The sequence below is a fragment of the Diplotaxodon limnothrissa genome, linkage group LG19 (genome assembly GCF_057381915.1).
Source record: "Diplotaxodon limnothrissa isolate DT_005_m linkage group LG19, D_limnothrissa_male_GT1.1, whole genome shotgun sequence".
NCBI lineage: Eukaryota > Metazoa > Chordata > Actinopteri > Cichliformes > Cichlidae > Diplotaxodon > Diplotaxodon limnothrissa.
In genome coordinates this window covers 30295942-30316270 of record NC_140614.1, presented here as the reverse complement: position 1 = coordinate 30316270, position 20329 = coordinate 30295942, and the positions used below count along the sequence as shown (strand labels likewise).

The 20329-nt window shown below is 39.5% G+C and overlaps 3 protein-coding genes across 4 annotated transcripts; 2 read left to right on the top strand and 1 right to left on the bottom strand.

Annotated features, from left to right (window-relative positions):
* Positions 1-1198: 1198 nt before the first annotated feature.
* On the top strand, positions 1199-4105 carry chmp3 (charged multivesicular body protein 3). The gene is made up of 6 exons (XM_085342741.1): positions 1199-1334; positions 1848-1908; positions 2207-2386; positions 2518-2639; positions 2852-2966; positions 3109-4105. Exons 1-6 carry the CDS (start codon positions 1290-1292, stop codon positions 3246-3248), a joined length of 663 nt encoding a protein of 220 aa, XP_085198867.1. The 5' UTR covers positions 1199-1289; the 3' UTR covers positions 3249-4105.
* A 1594-nt stretch (positions 4106-5699) lies between these two features.
* On the top strand, positions 5700-15994 carry reep1 (receptor accessory protein 1). 2 transcript variants are annotated; one of them, XM_085342889.1, is made up of 8 exons: positions 5700-5789; positions 8002-8074; positions 8185-8261; positions 8429-8549; positions 9002-9115; positions 9357-9516; positions 10914-11176; positions 13845-15994. In XM_085342889.1, the coding sequence occupies exons 1-8, from the start codon at positions 5758-5760 to the stop codon at positions 13914-13916; spliced, it is 912 nt and encodes a 303-aa protein (XP_085199015.1). In that variant the 5' UTR covers positions 5700-5757; the 3' UTR covers positions 13917-15994. The 2 variants fall into 2 exon arrangements, with proteins under 2 accessions (XP_085199015.1, XP_085199014.1); XM_085342888.1 differs by having other exon boundaries at positions 5720-5789; positions 10914-11107.
* Positions 15995-16067: 73 nt separating this feature from the next.
* mrpl35 (mitochondrial ribosomal protein L35) lies at positions 16068-19496 on the bottom strand. Its single transcript, XM_085343100.1, has 4 exons — positions 19453-19496; positions 19121-19283; positions 16422-16566; positions 16068-16336 (listed from the first exon to the last, which is right to left on the bottom strand). Exons 1-4 carry the CDS (start codon positions 19481-19483, stop codon positions 16148-16150), a joined length of 528 nt encoding a protein of 175 aa, XP_085199226.1. The 5' UTR covers positions 19484-19496; the 3' UTR covers positions 16068-16147.
* Positions 19497-20329: the final 833 nt, after the last annotated feature.

Sequence of the window (20329 nt, the reverse complement as noted above, 5' to 3'; positions counted from 1 at the left end):
TAATATTTACTGTTATTGCAAACATTTGTTTATAGCGACATATGACGCTGCTGTTTACGTGTCTTATCTCCATGGAAATGACAACAGAGGGTTGCACTGCGCGTAATCACATTGAATTATATTCATTTCATTCATTGGTTTTATTTCAATGCGTTTTATCTGTTTATGTTTACTTCTTTGTTTAAACAAAATATGATATACATAACTTTTCTGGCTAAGTTGTTTAGGTACCTACCATAAGATAAAATGTTCCAGATAAAAGGCCTAAATGTATATATTAATTATATTATTGGATTAAGGAATCGTGTTTAAGTTAGGTAAGCGTGTCACACAAAAGGCAATTTCCAGTAAAGATAGAATCACACATAACAGCCTTATGCCAACCGGTGCATAGTAATAAAGACATGATTTTATATCAGTAGAAAGAAAACAAAAATTAGTTTTAGGGGGTGTTTTATATTATTATACTTTACCCAATATATTATATTATTTGAATATTTTTAAACTTTGACTACAGCCTATTCAGATTTCCGCAAGTTGTTAGCAAAGCAACACAATAACGGAAAATTGCTGTCATATTGTTCTATCTATCTATCTATCTATCTATCTATCTATCTATCTATCTATCTATCTATCTATCTATCTATCTATCTATCTATCTCCAAAATAAATGTTTAATTGTGAGTTTTGGGGGGGTTTCATAGTGTTTAAAGTCATGGTATTAAATGGCACAACAAAACAAAAATGCACACATTCTTTAAATTCTAAGGTTTTACATAATTAAATAACATAATTAAAATATTTATAATAATAATAATAAAATCAGGTCCTTAGCCAGTTTTACAAGTACATAAATGCAACCTGAGATGAACAGCAGCACATGACATCGAAGACCTTGTTATTATTTATTTAACACTATATTCATAAAAGATAAAATATAATAATATAGCAGACTCTTAAAATGATAAAGACTAAACTAAAATGAGAATAGAGAGATTTTTTTAAAAGAAACTGTAATACCTTTCTTTTTGATTCGATCCAAATGCCTTCAGTTTTTTTTTAGGGCAAACCCATAACACGTCACTGCTGAGTGTCTCGTTCGATTTCAGCTTTATTTGAACACTTGTTCTTATTTCCCTGTTTTCTTGTTGAGGACGTGAATGTTTACTCATATTCGGACTCAGCCCGCGGCGCCCCTTGCCAGAACAGGAAGTGATAGTTTAACAGGCTGTGCTAGCCAGCTAGTTCAAGTCAAATAGGTTAGCTTGCCTTTTAACACATTGTTTACGATGGGACTGTTCGGGAAATCACAGGAGAAGCCAGCAGCTGATTTGGTAAGTACTGACTGATGGTGACCAGAACCTGTCTTTAAGAGCTGTGTGGACAAAAAGCAAAGAAAGACAGTGGCTCTAGCTATCCTTGCTAACGTTAGCTGTCACACAGCTAGGGCTTGTCCGTCCTGTATGTTGATACTTCAGGCTGATAATTAAGTAGTCAACAGCACTCTAGTTGAAAAAACAACAACAACAAGTTTGACATTAGCTTACATAGTTTTTTTTTTTACACTATTCAAGATCACACGCTTGTATACGGTGTCCATTAGCCGATTTATGCTTTCTATAGTAGTGTGCCTGTTAGCATACATGCTAATATAAGTCTTCACTGTAAACAAACCATTGCTGTCCTCACTTTAGCCAACCTTATGAGCCATTACATATTAGCAGCTGTACATGGCGTCGTTGTATTGCGACACCCGTGTTAAAACGAATATTACATGTACATCCACCTGTAGCTGGCCGAGAAACAGAGACTGTGTCATGTTTTAATAAGATAATGTGCTCTTTCAGGTTAAGGAGTGGAATCATAAAATCAGGAAGGAAATGAGAGTGGTGGACAGACAAATTCGAGGTAAGACTACAGCCAGAGTTTGACACTTCCAGGACCGTTTACATTCAGTTTATATCACTTTCACCTAAATATCTGATAACCAAACTGAGGAGTTATAAATCTAGTGTAAGTACAATGTATTTGAATTGTCTGATAATTGCTGTCATTTAATTATTCATCTGGAAGGTGTAAAATAATCATTTGACTCAGTAAGTCATAAAGATACCAAATTAGCTTTTTGTATATGTAATAAATATAATCAAAGACCTGATAAATTGTGTGTTGTCTGTGTAATGAAATTGACATATTTTGGTTTCAGATATTCAAAGAGAAGAAGAAAAAGTTAAACGATCCATCAAAGACGCTGCCAAAAAGGGACAGAAAGATGTGTGCGTGGTGCTTGCGAAGGAGGTGATTCAGTCCAAACGAGCTGTCACAAAACTTCACGCTTCCAAAGCACAGATGAACTCTGTAGTTCTCAGCATGAAGAATCAGCTTGGTGAGTGTGGCAGCGCACAAGATGGGGAGGAGGGCGTACTTAGTTTGTCACTTAGAGCAGGTTTTCTAATGACATTGTGATCATCAATGCTCTTCTCTGTCACTGAGGAAATCTGTTTTGCGTGTTTTCAGCTGTGGCGCGTGTTGCTGGAGCAATGCAGAAGAGCACAGACGTCATGAAAGCCATGCACAATCTAGTCAAAATCCCAGAGATCCAGGCCACCATGAGGGAGCTGTCGAAGGAGATGACGAAGGTCACTGTTTACCATGATATTATTGTTACGTGATTGTTACACTGTGTCACTGATGTTGTCTAATATTTTAATTCTGTTTATTTTGCTTTGTTGAATTTGAGATATTATTTTAGTTACAGTTGTGTTAAATTTTTGATCAATTTAATTGTTGTGCCAAAGAAATTTCACAACTTTTCATAGTAAAGCTAAAACTTGGCATATTTACCTTTCAGGCTGGTATCATTGAGGAAATGATGGAAGATACTTTTGAGAGCATGGAAGACGGAGAGGAGATGGAGGAAGCAGCGGAGGAGGAAGTCGACAGGATCCTCTTTGATATCACAGCAGGTGACAAAAATAAAATCACAGCTCAAAGTCACATTTTTGTTTTTGTTTGTTTTGGGGTTTTTTTTAGGGAGTTTAAGTCTGAACCACAGATCAGCTATAAAGTCAAAACACTGAAAACGCTGGTTCTGCTTTCTCTTGTCAGGTGCCCTTGGCAAAGCACCGAACAAAGTCACAGATGCCCTGCCTGAAATGGAGCCCGCTGGAGCCACTGCGGCTTCAGATGAAGAGTCAGAGGAGGACATTGAAGAGATGCAGTCAAGATTGGCAGCCCTGAGGAGCTAAGGTGAACTGCCGCTGTGCTGCCTGTCGAAGTCAGGTGGCTCACTCCGTGAAGGACAGAGATCATTCTGGTGCAGAGGTTACAGTTTCGAGTATCCTCATCGCTTCTTGTTATAAATTCACATAATCATTTGGGGTTAACATTGTGCTACGACAGTCAATTTTTCGATAGTCATCTGGTTTACTCAGCCAGAAGAAAATACGTTTTTGCTTTTTGTGTATAATTATCAAGGGTAAACCCTGGGTAAGTCTTTATTATCCAAAGTCAAGCAGAAGGGTAAGAAGGTGTACATATTGTAAGTAAGAAAAGCCTGCTGTGCCTACAGTGCTTCATCATACTCTTCTTCTTCTGTCCAAAGTTATTATAGACTGGTTGTGGAAGTATTTATGATCCCAAATGCAACAGACTGAATAACTGTTGATGACAAGTCACATCAGAAATGGCCATTCAGCTGTATTTTTAATCACTTAGGATCAAATTATTATTATTTTGTTTGTTCCGTTTACCTGTAGTTAACCTACAAAATCCGAAACACTAGATGTTGGTGGATGGGGTTCACTTTTTGTTTTCTGTACAGTCCAGTCAAAATGTGTCTGTTCGTTCTGTGGCTATACACGTTACACTGATCGGAAACTCCACGCATACTACTTTACTTTTTTTTTGTTTGTTTGTTTTTTTGACATTAGCAGTCAGCTCGTTAAATGTTTGACTTCATCCCCATGATTCCCTCCTAAACAGAAACAAGCAGAGGAAATAAGTTGGGTGTTCAGAACGTATGTACTGTGGATGTACTGTGTGTATATTTTTTCTATGTCTTGGAGAAAAAAAGAAATTAACTTTTAAGAATAAAGCTGACAGTTACCAGTAACTTGTCTCTGCCGGTTTCTGCTTGCAGCACTGATCACGCTAACCTTTCTTTTTTTGTGTGTTGTTTTTTTAACATCTCAGGTCTCTTCTTGTTATAGTAGGCCTTTTGGGATATGTGAATCAGCCAATCAGCGGGTCAGAAAAAGTAGTGCACACAGTCGGTTTAATGCTGTCTGGCAGATAAAATGGCTCAACCGGCACACAAAAAAATAGCCTATATAAACAATAAAGACCTTAATGAGACTACTCCAAAGACAACAGTCTATCTAATTAAATGCAGGAGCTATGTGTCAAACTATAATAAACTAATGCCTTCTTCTTCTTTTTTTTTTTTTTTTTAAAGGAGCAGAATTTTAATTTTTAGGAAGGGTTCATTTTCAATTCACCCCATTTCAAACCGGCTTTTTCTTTTTTTGTTTGTTTTTGGGGGTTTTTTGGTCCGTTTTGTTAAAATGGACAAAAGGGTCAAGTTTCTGCCAGCCACGGCCCTCCCTTGGCAGCTTTTGTTGGACGGTAACAAAACCTCGCCTGTGTGCTCTGGCTGCAGTTTGTGTGTGAAAGGCTAGACAAAGCCAAGGTACTGTTGCTCTGGTAATGCAAGTGTTCTCAGGTTTGGGACCAGGGGATGAGAATTTCGAGGATAGGCAATGTCCCTGTCCTTGAAATCACTTTTTAGTTTTTATGAGGTCATTTTAATAAGGTTTGACCTTCAGTTGTAAATGTCAACTGTGAGCAAGATTACAGTCAGTACAATCTGAAATATTTGGACTCTTGCTCGTTGTTTTAGGCCACACTAGCTACTCTTCATCTTCCTCAAATTCCCCAGTGTCACTTGATTTGTGGTCATTTGATTAATTGTAAAAATTCCCTTTAAAAATGTTACACCATAGAATAGTAGTAACATCAGAACCCTGCATCCTGAAGTGGGCCTGTGTGTAGTTTAAAGAGCATGACGTGTTAATGGGTAACAGTTGAAAACACCATGTTCTCGTTACAGTTGTTTAATACATTTCTTTAATCTTTTCTTTCAAGAGTGTTCAGGCTAAAACATTTGTTCCTATCTGCAGCTCTGAGGCAGTGTGATGGATAATACTCTCTACTATTCGGACATAAAGCAAGCAATCAAGAAGTTTACTTGTAGATAAATCGCTAATTAAAATGTTTTCGTTGCAGTAATGCATGTGTGTGTGTACCTTCATTTAAATGACCACAAAAGTATTCATTCAAACATATCGGCCACGTAGTATTACCGTATTATTCCAAGTAGGAGGTAGTTTGTGGATCTTTGAGCTTTACGGGGATTTGGTTGCAGTATTAAAAGGTAAATTTGAAAGGGATTACAGAATACAAACGCTTAAAAGGAGCACGGAGAGGGGGAACAGGAGATATTTGTCTCCTTTGCAACCCTGCATCGACACATCCACACACCCTTGTGGGCTTGAGGACTCACGCTCCGGCATGTTGTGTGTCTGCTGTCTGTGCAATGCAACACTGCCATCTATGGATAAGAGCTGTAGGCCGCTCACTGTTTGTCCCGCATCACGTTGCCGCCTGTGTGCGTCCACACGCAGCCGCCTGGACGCGCCTGTCATCTGGAGGAAACTCCTCCCTGCAGACAGCGCGTCCTGTCGCCTTCCCAGCGCAATGGTCTCCTGGATCATCTCTAGACTTGTGGTGTAAGTCCCCTTTTTAAATTCATTTAAAACATTCTCTGTCATAGAGGGATATGAACAGATCGCATCGCCTGATTGTTGCAGGTGGCAAATCGAGACGCACATTAACGGTGGAGAAGCTGCGCGCTTTACAAGCCCCCGCATTTCTGCCTGACAGCCTTTTTAATCAGAATCAGACGTCAACATAGAGAGCAAGTGTCGTGCTGTTCATTTCTGACTGAAAGCAGCCCGGGTTTGATGGGATTGTACTTTGTCGTTTCAGCCGGAATGAGCCCCGGGCCTGTATAGACCTACTGTATTTCTTAACAGGCTGGCAGCGCGCAGCAGTCTGCCACTCTTTGTTTTTATCAAGTGATTTGTTTTTTATTCTAGACAAAAAGATGACGTTATTGAGTGAATAATGTATTATCGTCATACGAGATGATAAAAATGAGTCAGATCCTGAAATCTGGGGGCTTCTTTCATAGCCAGAAGCCCTAAATGTCACTGAGTGGCGAGGTGTCTGAACAACAGGAGCGGTCTTTGAGTGGACCAATATTGAGTGTGGATGTCCCACATTGGAAAAAAACCCCCAAAAGGGATGGGTCAGCCTTCTCAGGTTACAATGCAAGAGCATTTCATGTTATAAGAGTGGATGCATATACCCCCATGTTTTTATATCAATAGCTGCCTGTTTCCTATTATTATTAGTGTAGGTCATGGCTATTTTTCGCCTGCACAAACTATGAATCAGCATCATTGCAGACTGTGTAAAGCAACAGTAGGCTCTAACCTCGAAATAGGGAAGCAATTACATTTCGATAACGAGATTTTGTTACACTGATTGGACTGCCAGCGCTTTGGCAGCTCAAAACCTGGTTATGCAGATTCGTTTTTGGATCGGTGGCCAACAGAAAGGTTTTAGCTGCGTCGATATTTTAAGCGTCCTTGTGTTTCTGAACTCCGAGTTAGCCGGCCAGGCCCGAGCAACATGATGTGGGTCAGTAATTTGATCAGGTCGCACTTACGCAGCTGTTGCTGTTGCTTGGTTGTAGCACTTTCACAGAGTCCACGTCTCTGTCCGGACACCCAGCAGCACAGGTGCTTGCATAAGAGGAGGAATTTAAAGAAAAAAGACAACATATGTGAACTAATTTTACCTGAAATGACTTGACTTTATCTGTCAGCTGCCAAGCCCGTATTAGCCATGAGTAATACTTTACAGTTTCTGATTGACCTCATCTTTCCTGGAAACCTGTAAATGTCTACAAGAGGTCCAAAGATTCAAAACAAAATGTACATACAAATGCTTAAGAAGAAAGAATTATTCCCAAATGTCTATATATGGATTGCTTTAATGCACAGCATACACTGCTGTGGAGAAGTCTTTCACCCCTCGTAATTTGCTAGGAAAATGGGAAATAGGTGCAGCGATTTATTAAAAACATGCAAATACACATGAAAATAGAGTATAGAGGAAAAAAACAGGCTGTGCAATACTAATAAGCTTTAAAGTAAAAATCTGATGTGTTCACTTTTATTCTTTAATGCCTCCACTCTCACAGATGAGTTTTCTTGTTGTTTCTTTAAGTAGTCTTCAGGAATAGTTCTCCAAGCTTATGAAGGACATTCAAAGCTTGTCTTTGGATGTTGCCTGCATTTTGTTCTGTTTTCTATCAAATGTCTTTTGTTCTCTGCTTGTCAGTTTTCCTCAAATTTTTTAAGGACACGCTGCACACCATGCTGAGAAATTACAAAGTTTCAGCTACTGGCTCTTTAGGAATCATCTTGTTGGTCCAAAAATACTATTTTATGCCTGTCAAACTGTGTTTTTATGGGAACCTGACAACAACAAAGTGCCTAAAGGTATAAAATTACTTCTTCACTAAGTTGTCAGTTATGTGTAGTCACAACACTGGTTCATCCCTTGGGTTAGGTGCTCAAAGGATTCACAGGTAGTCATAGGAACCAATAGTTCCTGCAGTACAAAGACTGTACAGCATATGAGTTAAACAACAGCCAGTGTCCAAAGAAGACATTTGAAAGATTTTCAGAAAGCCTGGAGAATTATTGATGGAGATCAATTTAAAAATTACAAGAAAGTCTGTCACTTTGGAAACAAAACATAGACTTTTTCACAGCAGTTTATTGTTTTTAATCATGTTTTATTGCATTAAACATGTCTTTGTGGCACGTTTTTTTATGTCTGAATATTAATCGGTTTTCTGTCTTTTAGACTCGTCTTTGGTACACTATATCCTGCATACTCTTCTTATAAAGCTGTGAAGTCCAAAGATGTGAAAGAATACGTGAGTAAAATGTTTTTAGCTTTACAATAGTAACACCATGATGTATTAGTAAATAGAAATGTTTTATGTGGATTTGCATTAACAGATTTGACTTTTCTATGACATTGCAGGTGAAATGGATGATGTACTGGATAATATTTGCCCTATTTACATCTGTGGAAGTGTTTACAGACATGTTTCTTTGTTGGTAGGTGACTGCAGATGTTTTGTGTCAATGATCGTACAGAGGCCCTCCGGGGAATATATTTCAACTCTTGTCTTGAGTCTTGTAGGGTTATCATTAACAATCTTTATGGCAGACATAAAAAAACACAAGTTATTGTGTTTTACTGCTACTCCGTGTTTTCACTGCAGGCTTCCTTTCTACTATGAACTGAAGATAGCCTTTGTGGTGTGGCTGCTATCCCCTTACACTAAAGGTTCCAGTGTGCTATACAGGAAGTTTGTTCATCCCACGCTTTCCTCAAAAGAAAAGGTGAAATCCCTTTCCTTTTTGTTGTTGTATCTTCCTTTATTTCCTCTGGTGCCGTTAAAGGAAAGGCATAGGGGGCAAAATGTTCAGTCTAGGCTTTAAGCTAACACGCGTGGTTTTGTGTCTAATAGAACTGGAGTTTTGCGACTGTCTCAGGAACAAAAGTGTCTTTGTGCCAATTCACTTTCCCACTTAAGCTTTTAAAAATGTGTCCGCTGGACAAAGGCAAAGACATGTCACAGTCTTCTTCCATTCGTCTTTTCCTTTCCACCTTTCCCCCCCCCCCCCCCCTCTGTTTGTGTGGCAGGAAATGGATAAATGAGCTTTCTGAAGATCAAAAGCCACAGAATGAAATGATGCAGTCAAGCAACACATGAAACAGCTGTCCAGCAATTACACAATGCCAATGAGATACATCATGTTCATGTGATTCTTTTTTTTTGCTCTTTGTTTAGGACATTGATGAGTATATCTGCCAAGCAAAGGACAAAAGCTATGACACACTGGTGCATTTTGGGAGAAAAGGACTGAACGTTGCAGCCACAGCTGCAGTCATGGCTGCAACAAAGGTAATGCAGACTCTGGACATTTGTTTTGTACTGCACTGGGGGTACGGTGCTCGGGCATTGTAAATAATGTGTCAAGCTTGTTGTTTTTGCGGCCGATCACATTCATGAAGCTTTGAACATTTGTTTTTGAAGCAGAGGACGCAGCAGATTACTGTAATGTTTGTGTATTTCATGATGCCATGTCATCCCCAGCCTGTCTCACACTGCTGCTGATACTAAAACATAGCCTTTCCCGGTTTAGGGTCAAGGAGTTCTGTCAGACAGACTCAGGAGTTTCAGCATGCAGGATCTCTCTTCCTACCAGTCTGACCCTGTTAACAGCAGCTCCGACTCTACGCAGCCTGCAGCCGCACAGCACCGAACCCGACCTATGATGCGCAGCAAGTCTGAGAGCTACAAGGGTGAGGAGATGTGATTTCCATACTGCTTCATGCCACCTACAGTAGCCCTGAAAACTAAATAAACAAACAACAAATAATAGTCTTATAAAGCATTATAAAAATGTAAATGAGTTAAATAGCACAACATACCAAAAAATATGGAAATATGGGCTCGATGAGCACACTGTAGGAGCCATTACAATGCTGCAGCAGTGCCTGCCTGGTTTGTGTGACGCAGATTATCGAGGCGATATCTGTTTTCCTGTTCAAGCTCGTTTAAGCCCAAAGATATTGTTTAGTACCTCAGCTTTCCTGACTGGCCCCCTAAGCTCAGCCCTACCTTCCTGTTTGGAGCAGGTCAGGCCCTCACAGGGCTAACCATCCTGTGACAAAACTCGCATGCAGCTGGAGGGATTTTGTGCCAACTTTAACAGTGGAATCGGTTATTATTTGTACTAATTCGGTGCTGTATTTTTCAGATAATTTAAAAAAATTTTCATGTAATTAAATTTAGAAGTAACAACAACTGTTAATATCGATGGGGTTACGGTATTATTAAATAATGAATCTTAGCAAGGGTATGTCATCGAATATTTGGTAACCAAGCTGCTGTAAACATCTGAGCCAGCGTTTGAATTTTCATTCATTCTGAGGATCTTTGTTATTGCCGACAAATCCAAATAAAAGACCAAAACCATTACTTTCTGTGACTTAGACGTTGTCTGTTGTTCATTTTAAGGCTGCATATGTTTATATGTCTAAATAATGTCCTAAACAGCTGGGCAGTGTAGCTACTTGGATACATTTGTTGGGGACTATTTTCAGCTGTGGATTAATACACATTTGGCGAGCTGTATTTTTAGTTGCATGGTTGGTTTGGGGTGGAGTTAAAATTAATATGAATCATAATAAATGTCAGCTGGAGCTAAGATGTGGTTCATTAATGTGTTTTTTATACTTTCTGTATAACAATGGCGCTTAAGGCGCAGAGGCATCAGAAAGTTGCTTTTTTGTGGTTTTGATCTTTTTGTGAGATCATTGGATTTGCTGACAACAACAAAATCACCAAAATGCAAAATCACTAAAGCTTCTACGATATTATCTTTTGTCTTCTGTTGTGGCATTATTTGACATGGAAAACAGGCTAAGAAGGTTTACTCTGACTCTTAAAATAATAGAAAGGAGGACATAAGGAGGGCTAATAAGAACAGCCTTGTTATGCTTGTATTTGCTGCAGCAAATTGGTGTTTGATCTCAGTCGTGCAGCATGCAGGATGATGATGCATTATGATATGAGCATTCGTAATCCCCAAACTGACCAAAATCAGCTACATCTCTTCTGTAATGAAATGGGAAGCATTAGGCCTTTGATTGGTTAGTTTTTCATTCCCTGCTGCCGACCTTTTCCCACGGTACAGGGCAGGATTTTGACATGACTGAGTTTGAGGTGTTGGGGTTGGACCAGTGGGACTCCAAGGAGTTTCTGTCCCAGAATGCTTCAACTTCTGAGTCTGAGCCCACGCCCATTACACCCACTATGACACCCCAGTCCACCCCACCCTCCGCACCCTCTCTACCTCCCACTCCGGTGGCTCTGGAGCAGCCTGAGGAGGTGAGGAAAGAGGCGCAGGCAGCGTCAAAATCTCCACAGCTCAGGCTGACTAAGCGGAAGGCTCCTGAGGTACACTGCCTTGTGAACGTGGCTGCTCAGCTGCTGTCTGATCCTAACTGTCCCTTGAGAATGGTGATTTACTCAATGATTCACTAATTTCTGCTGCTGCGTGCCTAAATAAATCATCATGGTCCAGTACCTATGCGATGGTGGAGAGCCAGATTGCTAATAGAATTTCTGCACTGATGAAACTGAATCATGCATTAACTTGGTAGAAACATTATTTAGTTCAAATAATGATTGCATGATTGCAGTGACTCAGATTTTTTGGAAATATTAAACATTGTTGATAAATTCACACGGTTTGCCTTCTAGTGTGTTTCACCCATTTAGAATAACTTTTAGTTTTGATGTGGAAATGTTTGTGTGAAATCCTTCCCTGGAATGAACCAGCATTCATTCATAAACCTCAACACCTAGTATGTCTTTGATTGGCGTTCTCAATGAACAGCTAAATAAAGCAGGATTATTAAAGGATAAAGCTGGCAATATTTTTTTTTCAGTTGTCAGAAGATCACATGAAAAAATCAACAATGAATTGATACTACAAATGAGTGTTGCCTGGGTAGCTAAAGCCTGAAAGAGCTTGTTCCTTATTCCTGTGCGACCCAAACCCTGGTAGAAACATCAGTGAGCCACAGCGCATGCGCTAAGTGACATAATGTTTCATCACAATCAACATGGGACTGTAGTTTTTTGTTGTTTTTAAGTTATTACCACATCAGTCCCCTGATACCACAAATACTCTGCTGAGAAACAAATGTGCATTTACGCCTCGAGACCTAGGACTTTTTCCCTCCCCCTCCCAATCAGTTAGTAACAGCTCCAATGATGCAAGGCCAAACTTACCTATTCATTACTATTCTCTAAGGCAGGGGTGTGCAATCTCAGTCCACGAGGGCCGGTGTCTCTGCAGGTTTTAGATGTGTCCTCGAACCAACAAAGCTGATTTAAATGGCTAAATTAACTCCTCAACATGTCCTGAAGTTCTCCAGAGGCCTGGTAACGAACTAATTGTGTGATTCAGGTGTGTTGACCCAAGGTGAGATCTAGGGACACCGGCCCTCGTGGACTGAGATTGCCCACCCCTGCTCTAAGGTCTCGCTATTGACAAGAGAAACGTGAGAAAAACAGTAAAGCATGCTTCTCTTAACCACCAGGCCAAATTCAAGTTTTAAAGACACAAGCTCTTAATTAAGCTGCATATTAAAATTATGAACAGCCTCTCAACAGTCAGTAAACACTGATGTCATTTAAGCTATTCTGTGCCACATTTGATTCAACATACACTCACCAGACACTTTAAGTACCACCTTGTTCTTACCAGGTGGAGCCTATTTTGTTTTCAGAGCTACCTTTAGTCTTCATGGCAGAGATTCAACAAGATACTGGAAACATTCCTCAGAGATTCCAGTCCAGGTTGACATGATAGCGTCACACAGTTTCTGCAGATATGTCCGCTGCATATCCATGGTGGGAATCTCACGTTCCACCACATTTCAAAGTTGCTACGTTGGATTGAGATCTGTTGACTGTGGAGGCCAGAACAGTGAACTCACTGTCGTATTAAAGAAGCCAGCTTGAGATGATTTGAGCCTTGTGACATGCAACATTTTCCTGCTGGAAGCAGCCATCAGACGATAGGTACTGTGGTCATAAAGAGTTGATTTTAAGGGACCCATAGTATCCTATAAAATACTAGGATACTGGCAGCATTTCTTCTATTGTCCAATTTTTTGAGCCTGTAGAAATTGCAGCCTCGGTTTCCTGTTCTTAGCAGGAGTGGCACCTGAAGTGATCTTTTGCTCTTGTGTGTTCAGAGAAGCTCTTCTGCATAAACTTGGTTGCAAAGAGTGGCTATTTGGGTAATCATGTCATGCTCCTCTGACATCTGATATCAAAAAGACATTTTCACCCAGAAAACTACCACTCACTGCATTTTTCTCTCTTTACATACGATTCTCTGTAAACTCTACAGATGGCAGTGTGGGAAAAATCCCAGTAGATCAACAATTTCTGAAATACTCAGACCAGAACCATCTGGCACCAACAACCATGCCATCACTTAAATCACTTTTCTTCACCATTCTGATGCTCAATATCCAGCAGGTCATTGTTCGTAAATGCACTGGGTTCCTGCCATGTTATTAGCTCTTTAGATATTTGTGTTAATAAGCAGCTGAACAGGTGTCCCTAACAAAGAATTAAACACAACACATTCACAGTCATAGTGATACTAGGCGGCCTCTTCAGTAAAAGTGTTGCACTTGGCAACCTTTGAAAGCGTTACATGCTGTGTTTTTACCCTAGAGACAGTCTGGTCCCAGCACACTGAGCTGATAATCCACAGAAGAAGATTATTCACTACTACAATGTTTACTCCTCTTTTGTAATGTTTACAGTACATTTTTTTAAATTGCCGTCTGCTCCTTAAAAGGAATTAAAGTAAATATTTGCAATCTCCTCTCCTGTTAATGACTTCTGTAGAAATAAACAGGCTTTGGTCTGAGAGGTAAATTGGAAAAACAGGGAAACTGTTTCTTAGTTTTGCTTTCATCTTGACAATAAGAAAAATACAAAATAATGCCAGCCTTTATCCTTTAAATACTTTGCGACTCCTTGCAGCTACTGGCTGACTGAATTCCATCTCTCTGTTCGCTTCTCTCGTCCCTTCTAGCCTCCTCATAGAGTCTTAAGGCCTCTCACAAGATCCAGGAGTGCTCTTTCTTCGAACAATGAAGCCATGTGAAACTGTCCTCAAGACTACTCCAGCTGCCTTTTCTGCAAGAAGTTAAAACAAAAATACTGAATGGCCAAAAGCTACATGACTGAAGCAGCCCTGCTTTGGAATAAGGTATTACCAAAGTGACCTATGATGACCCCTCTATATACAGCATATAGCAAGTGACTCATGATTTAAAATGTTGAGGTAGGAGAAATGAGTGAATGGGTGCCATGCTGAGAAGACACTTTGAGTTCGTTGGTTATTGAATATGTATTTATGTACAGGTTTATGTGTGCTTCATCTTTATGATTTCTTTGTTTTTAATCTATCAAGTCTGGACAGGCAAATGCATGTGTGTCTTCCCAGGCATTAGTCTGCTGTTATTAAACAGAATGTACTGTCACTGAACATTACAGCGGGCACAGTGAGCAAGAGAATGTGATAGAAGCCAAGGATCAACAGCATAGACCGGGCTGTTTTTACCCACGTGAAATAATTTTTCTCTGGAGAGCAGCTTTTCTGCACTTCAATAATTATCACAACAAAGTATTAATAAATCAATCAGTTATCCAAGCGAAGATCAAGCAACAAGTGACAGATATGATTCTGTTTATTACCTCTCTCTTAAAGCCTTAAAAAAAGAGATAGCAGAAACTTAAATGTTGCATTTCCAACAGTGTTCTTATTAATATGCACTAGGTTTAGAATAGAAATCACTGCCCTCAATAATCTAAAATAGCTGAATAAATAAATAAATATAAGTCACTGAACACCACCATCAATCACTTTCATTATTGTGCGTTTTTTCGGTGGTAAATAGTTTTTTTGTGTACCAAAAAACAACACGTGCATCACAGATTTAGAAAAGAAAGAAAGAAAAGAGAAAAAAAGTCATTACATAAGATGTTTCGTTAGTGGAGCTGACTGTTTTTGACAATCTGTTTAGTTTCTAAGCATGTTCTGTCATTTAATTGGCAGTTTTTAGTGCAATTAGGATTAAGTCACTTTTCTGCTGTAGCAAGAGTAGGATACTACATGGTTAAACATTAACTGTATATGGACATGGTTGTTTTATCTTTTTATTTACATGTTTAAAATCACTGTGCAATGTTCTGCTGTGAACTGAGCAACTCTAAGCCCGACTCTCGTTACCGTTATTTGCTTCCGTTGTTATTTAGAAAATCACGAGAGTGACTTTAGTGGTTTTTCAGGTTTACAACCTTTATGAATTAGCAGTGCGTGGTGAAGCGTTGTTTGTTTTCATCCTGAACTTTACTCGCTGCGCCTGAACCTCGGCGACGTTCTAAACAAAGTATCACTGTGCTGGTTGTCGATTGACAGGATTAGCCCAGTAGATTTCTAACTTTCCTCTATGTATCTGTATCATTTAAGGTGGGTTTGAAACAAAAAGCTTCTCAGGTACAACTGTTCTGTTTACACGTCACTCACTCTGATGTTGTAGATACACTTATTATGCACATAAAATGCTCTTTAAACAGATAAAAGGTTATAAAAAATGGGGGGTGGGGGGAATCAAATGATGTGTTTAAGCATTAGTAGTATCTGTGGTAGTGTTGGAGGTGATTTCTTTGAAATTCATTCAAAGCAAAACAGGAAAAAACATGTTACAAAGTTGCAGATCTGTATACTTGTGTGTAGATTGATGAAGTCATCATTGCATGATGTTTTGTTATTAATTTGTATGAGAATTTGATTTCTTAAGTGCTTTTGTGTGAAGCTGTTGGCCTCTTCAGATGCCTTGCTGGTAAACATTTTCTTCTTCTTTAGTTGATTTATAAAAAGAAATGTTATGGCTATCAGTTGGTTAAATAAATATATACGCATACAAACATGTCTTATTAACTGGTAAATTAGCCACTTAACACTTTAAGCAGTGGGAGACACGCAAGTCATTGTACTAACGTATCCTCAGATTTTTTTTCTGGCAGGCCAGAATGTCAAGTTAATTCAACTTAAACTTAATTGTGAATTATGAAACAAAAAGACGTGATGTGATGGCATATTGGTTCATGACTATCAATTTGTTTCACTTGTTTAAATATTTCTGTTGGTGAAATCAACTTACAACCATTAAATATAAAGCAGAACTTTTGTGTCTGTTCTTTTTTCTGCGTATTTGCTTTAAAAGAAAACTTACAGGGAAAGTATGGCAAAATGTGATGATTTATCTGACACATATACAACATCATTACATTACAAGCAGAAGACAAGATGTCATTACGTGAATCAGCAAATTAGGGTTTGAGGTTGACCCGATCGTGGTACTTCAGGTATGGATCATCGACGTACCAGTTTCTCCTTTTCCAAAATGAGGTTGTCATTTTATCTAAAAGCTTGCATTGTGTTTTGCTACAGAATACGATCTCTCTGAGGCGCTTTCGTCTGGCAGGTTTCTTCTTCCAGAGCTTCTTCTTGTATCCAGCCTGTTCATATTCAAAATCAAGAAGTTAAATTTAACACGTTACCTACAATTAACATATGACTCAAGCAGCTGTAACACATACAAACCTTGCGTCGGATCCAAAGGCCACAGTGCAGCCTCATGAACCTATCTGTGACAGATTTTACACTCTTTCTCTTCCCCTTCTTGACACTATAGTAAGTCAGACTTCTGCTTGGCTGCTGAGTTCGACTAGGAACAAGTGCCGACACCCTGCAACAACAGAGAGAAGCAGAACAGCTGTTACAAAGAACATACTTACTTTGTACACCTGTTCACCAGCTTGTTAACACAAATATATAATTATCCACTCATATGGAAGCAACTGAGTGGCTTTTGTCATGTAGAGGATGTACTGAAATGAAAACAGAGCATCAGAATGAGGAAGAAGTGACTCTGAACATGGTTGCATGGTTATTTGTGTCAGAAGGGTCAGAATATTTAAAAAGCTGCTAATCTGCTGGGATTTTCCCAAACAGTCATCTCTATGGTTTACAGAGAATGAGCTAAAAAAGGAGAAAGTATCCAGTGAGCAGCAGTTTGGGTGGAAATGCTTCAACACCAGGGCCCTATTTCAGGAAGCCGGTTTAGAAAACTCAGAGTGAAAAACGATACTCAGGGTTGAGTAACCCCGAACTGTCCAACTCTGAATATTCGGTTTCAGAAAGGCTGATAACAATTAGTTCAATCAACGCGGAGTTGCTTTAACCCCAAATTAAGCGCGCGCACGAGGATACATAAAGCCCTGATTAGTGGAGCACAGATTAAGCGAGTCACCATGGAGACGAAGGGAAAGAAGGCGCGGTCAATGTATCTTACAGCGCTTGAGGCCGAAATTCTGATGGCAACATATGCCGATAACATGCAAATTCCGCGGAAAAAAAGTAACACAGCCTCAGCTGCAAAAGAAAGGGAGCATGCATGGCAAAACAAAGCCGACAGAGTCAATGCGTGAGTGTTAATTTAAACATTGATCTAGGGATTTCCACCCATTTAACACGTTATTTTATTATATTTTATTTTATTTTTTATTTTATACATTTTATTTTGTGATGTGATGTGAGCGCAGGTGCAACCCAACAGGCCCCAAACGTTCCTGGCAGCAAGTAAAAATGAAATATAAAAATATAGTCCAAACAGGTAAGGTGGAATTGTATTATGAGCCATAGTGCTTGGTCTGTTTGTCCCATGTAAATCAATTGCAGTTAGAGGCTACATTAATTTTCTTTCTGTAAGCACTTATTGAAATTATCTGAGCATTACAAGTACATATTTGCTTACTCTGTATGCTCAAATGTGACCCGTTATAGCCAACAGAAAAAAAAGCGGAGGCCCGAAAAACAGGTGGGGGTCCTCCACCACCACCACTCACAGAGGCTGAGCAGTTGGCTTCCATATTTGTGATAATGTTGGCAGCATCACATATGATCTTCACAGTGCAGAGAACACAAATTAGCATCCATTACTATAATGAAATAATTTGTTAGTTTGAAATGCTACAGGGAGCTATGTACCTGTACATTAATGCTGTGGAAAGACTTCCTGTTCACATAGTCTCCTTCATTTACTGAAGGAGCAATGATTGGAATGTGAGTGCCATCTGTACAGCCAATCACGCCTGGGAACCGTGAACATAAATGTAAAATTTAAGTAGTAGTTCAAGTATCACCACATCATGAATTAAGTTTCGTTCATCCTGATACCTGCAATTTTGTGGCATCCCTCTTTGATAAATCTTGTGGGTCTATGACCGGGGAACACCACAAACGAGTACAGGAGACGTTTCAGTGCAACTGTAACATTCCTGACTGCCCGACAGACGGTAGCCTTGGAAACGTGCTTCACATTCAGATGGTAGGGTCAGAATATGAGTAAACAACATGAAAACAGGTCAAACTGCCCTGTATCAACTATTGACACTGCTGCTGATGTTGGAATAGTGTGGGGATATTTTCTTGGCACATTTTGAGCCCTTAGCACCAACTAAGCTGAGCATTGCTGCTGACCACGTCCCTCCCTTTCTGACCTCTGTACTCATCTTCTGACGGCTGCAGGATAAAGCATCATGTCACAAAGCTCAAATCTTCTCAAACTCATATCTTTGAACATGACAATGAGAATGACTGTATGCAAATGGCTCCATCATCACCAGAATGCAACTTTGGGATGTGGTGGAGCAGGAGACTCACATCATGGATGTGCAGTGGACAAATCTGCAGCAGCTGTGACATGCTGTCATGTCAGTTCCCAGCACATCATTGAATTTGTTTTGCCTTTACAATTAAGGAAATTATGAATAAAAAATGGGGGTCCAAAAAGGTGAAATAAATTATTTATTTTAGGTAAAATAAATAATAGAAAACTCTATTGTTTTTTCAGACCCGCTGCAAAGTGCTTACATTATAAAGACTCTGTGATGCAGCTGTTGAAGTCACATTTTAGTCATCTCAGTTTTTTTGTGTTTTATATCCGAAATAAAGACGCCTTTTGCCAACAGTAGAAACAAACAACTACAAAACACTCCCAGTGAGCGTGGAAAGCAGGTGCTGTGTCACTGCAAGTCCTCTATGCTGTATACCGGCTGTCCACTACCAACAAAAGTGTCACAAGATGAGATTAGCTCGGATTATCAATTCGGTGAAACGGTTTCCTGGAGGAAAACCTGTACCTAATCGTGATTAGGACGAACATTAACCTAGCCTGTTACTTTGGGGAGCTTAATTACTCAAATGCATCGCCCTCATATTTCTATTCCTTCACTCCTTACCTCTGCAGTATGTTGTAGCGTGGTGTCTGCCACACTGTACCCTGGAGAGGAGCACGGACAGCGGCTGTAAAAGAACTGTAGAGATGCGCAGACTGGACGAGGCTGGACTGACAGGTCTGTGGTGTCCGGGCACATACAGACACGGACAGCGGCCTCAGCAACCCTGTTGTCAAACACAAGGACGACAGAGAAACACATGAATATAAAACCGAATTCAGCTATTTCTGTATGTGTTACTGAACAGCACTGCTCGGTAACACACAGATGATAAACAAGCACCGCATCAAGAGGGTGAAATAAAACTGTATTAATGTCAAACTGCAGTTACACACCGGACAGCCTCCTTGCCAGGGTGGCCGCCATGTTTCCTCCTGAACGCCCAAGTAAGTACGGTGGCCCGTTAGGACAAACCTTCTTGTTAAAAGCATGAAGTTAAGTTGAAGCGACACAGCGCTTTACCGCCACCTAGTGAAGGACATGGTTGGCTGTGCTGTGCAGGATATGGCAAACCAGAGCAGGCTAAAAAGAGAGAGAGAGAGAACCATTCAAGTCATTTTGAGACAAACCAAACTTGTAAAATGTGCATAAATCGCATATGAACACATTTCAGTGTAATAAAACATGTTTATGGACAATACAATACTGTACATAAGGTTGGTTCTTTAAGACTGGCCTAAGTAAGAGTTTTACCCCCGTCTGACGAGCTTAAAAAAGCTTTTGCTTTTGTTTAGTAAAATAAAATTATGTATAAAAACATTTACAATAAAATACCTAGTATTTTACTGTACCATTGCTTTTGTAAAATGTCATTGTGTGGGTTTAACATAAATTGAGTATTTCTGTGGCACTGTTTATTTATGTCCTTTATAACTTTTCAATATAACTTTCATGTATTACAGTAATCAAAAGATTATCAGGCACTGCACCACACTACACCACATTTTATCCAATACAAATGTATTAAATACTCCTGTATTCAGTCTACTTGGTGTATATACAGTATGATATAGCTTCCAGCTGTGTCTGTCTACATAGCTGTCACACTGTAAACATGAGATCCTGAGAGTTGCCATTTTTTCACATTCTTCTGTTGAACTTTTACATTATCTGGAAAGAATTGTTCATTGCTGGAAGACCAAATCAGTATTTCAGTTTTCTTATTTATTTAGTCTGGCAAATTTCCCCGTACCTACTGAACAGATAGCCCAT

Excerpts from the sequence above, each read along its gene's own strand:
- chmp3 (XM_085342741.1), top strand. The coding sequence starts at position 1,290 with ATGGGACTGTTCGGGAAATCACAGGAGAAGCCAGCAGCTGATTTG. Across the intron at positions 1,335-1,847 it reads AGAAGCCAGCAGCTGATTTG|GTTAAGGAGTGGAATCATAA; the intron begins GTAAGTACTGAC and ends GTGCTCTTTCAG. Across the intron at positions 2,967-3,108 it reads CCTCTTTGATATCACAGCAG|GTGCCCTTGGCAAAGCACCG; the intron begins GTGACAAAAATA and ends TTCTCTTGTCAG.
- reep1 (XM_085342889.1), top strand. The coding sequence starts at position 5,758 with ATGGTCTCCTGGATCATCTCTAGACTTGTGGT. Across the intron at positions 5,790-8,001 it reads ATCATCTCTAGACTTGTGGT|ACTCGTCTTTGGTACACTAT; the intron begins GTAAGTCCCCTT and ends TCTGTCTTTTAG. Across the intron at positions 8,262-8,428 it reads ACAGACATGTTTCTTTGTTG|GCTTCCTTTCTACTATGAAC; the intron begins GTAGGTGACTGC and ends TTTTCACTGCAG.
- mrpl35 (XM_085343100.1), bottom strand. The coding sequence starts at position 19,483 with ATGGCGGCCACCCTGGCAAGGAGGCTGTCCG. Across the intron at positions 19,284-19,452 it reads CCTGGCAAGGAGGCTGTCCG|GGTTGCTGAGGCCGCTGTCC; the intron begins GTGTGTAACTGC and ends GTTTGACAACAG. Across the intron at positions 16,567-19,120 it reads CGCTACAACATACTGCAGAG|GGTGTCGGCACTTGTTCCTA; the intron begins GTAAGGAGTGAA and ends CTGTTGTTGCAG.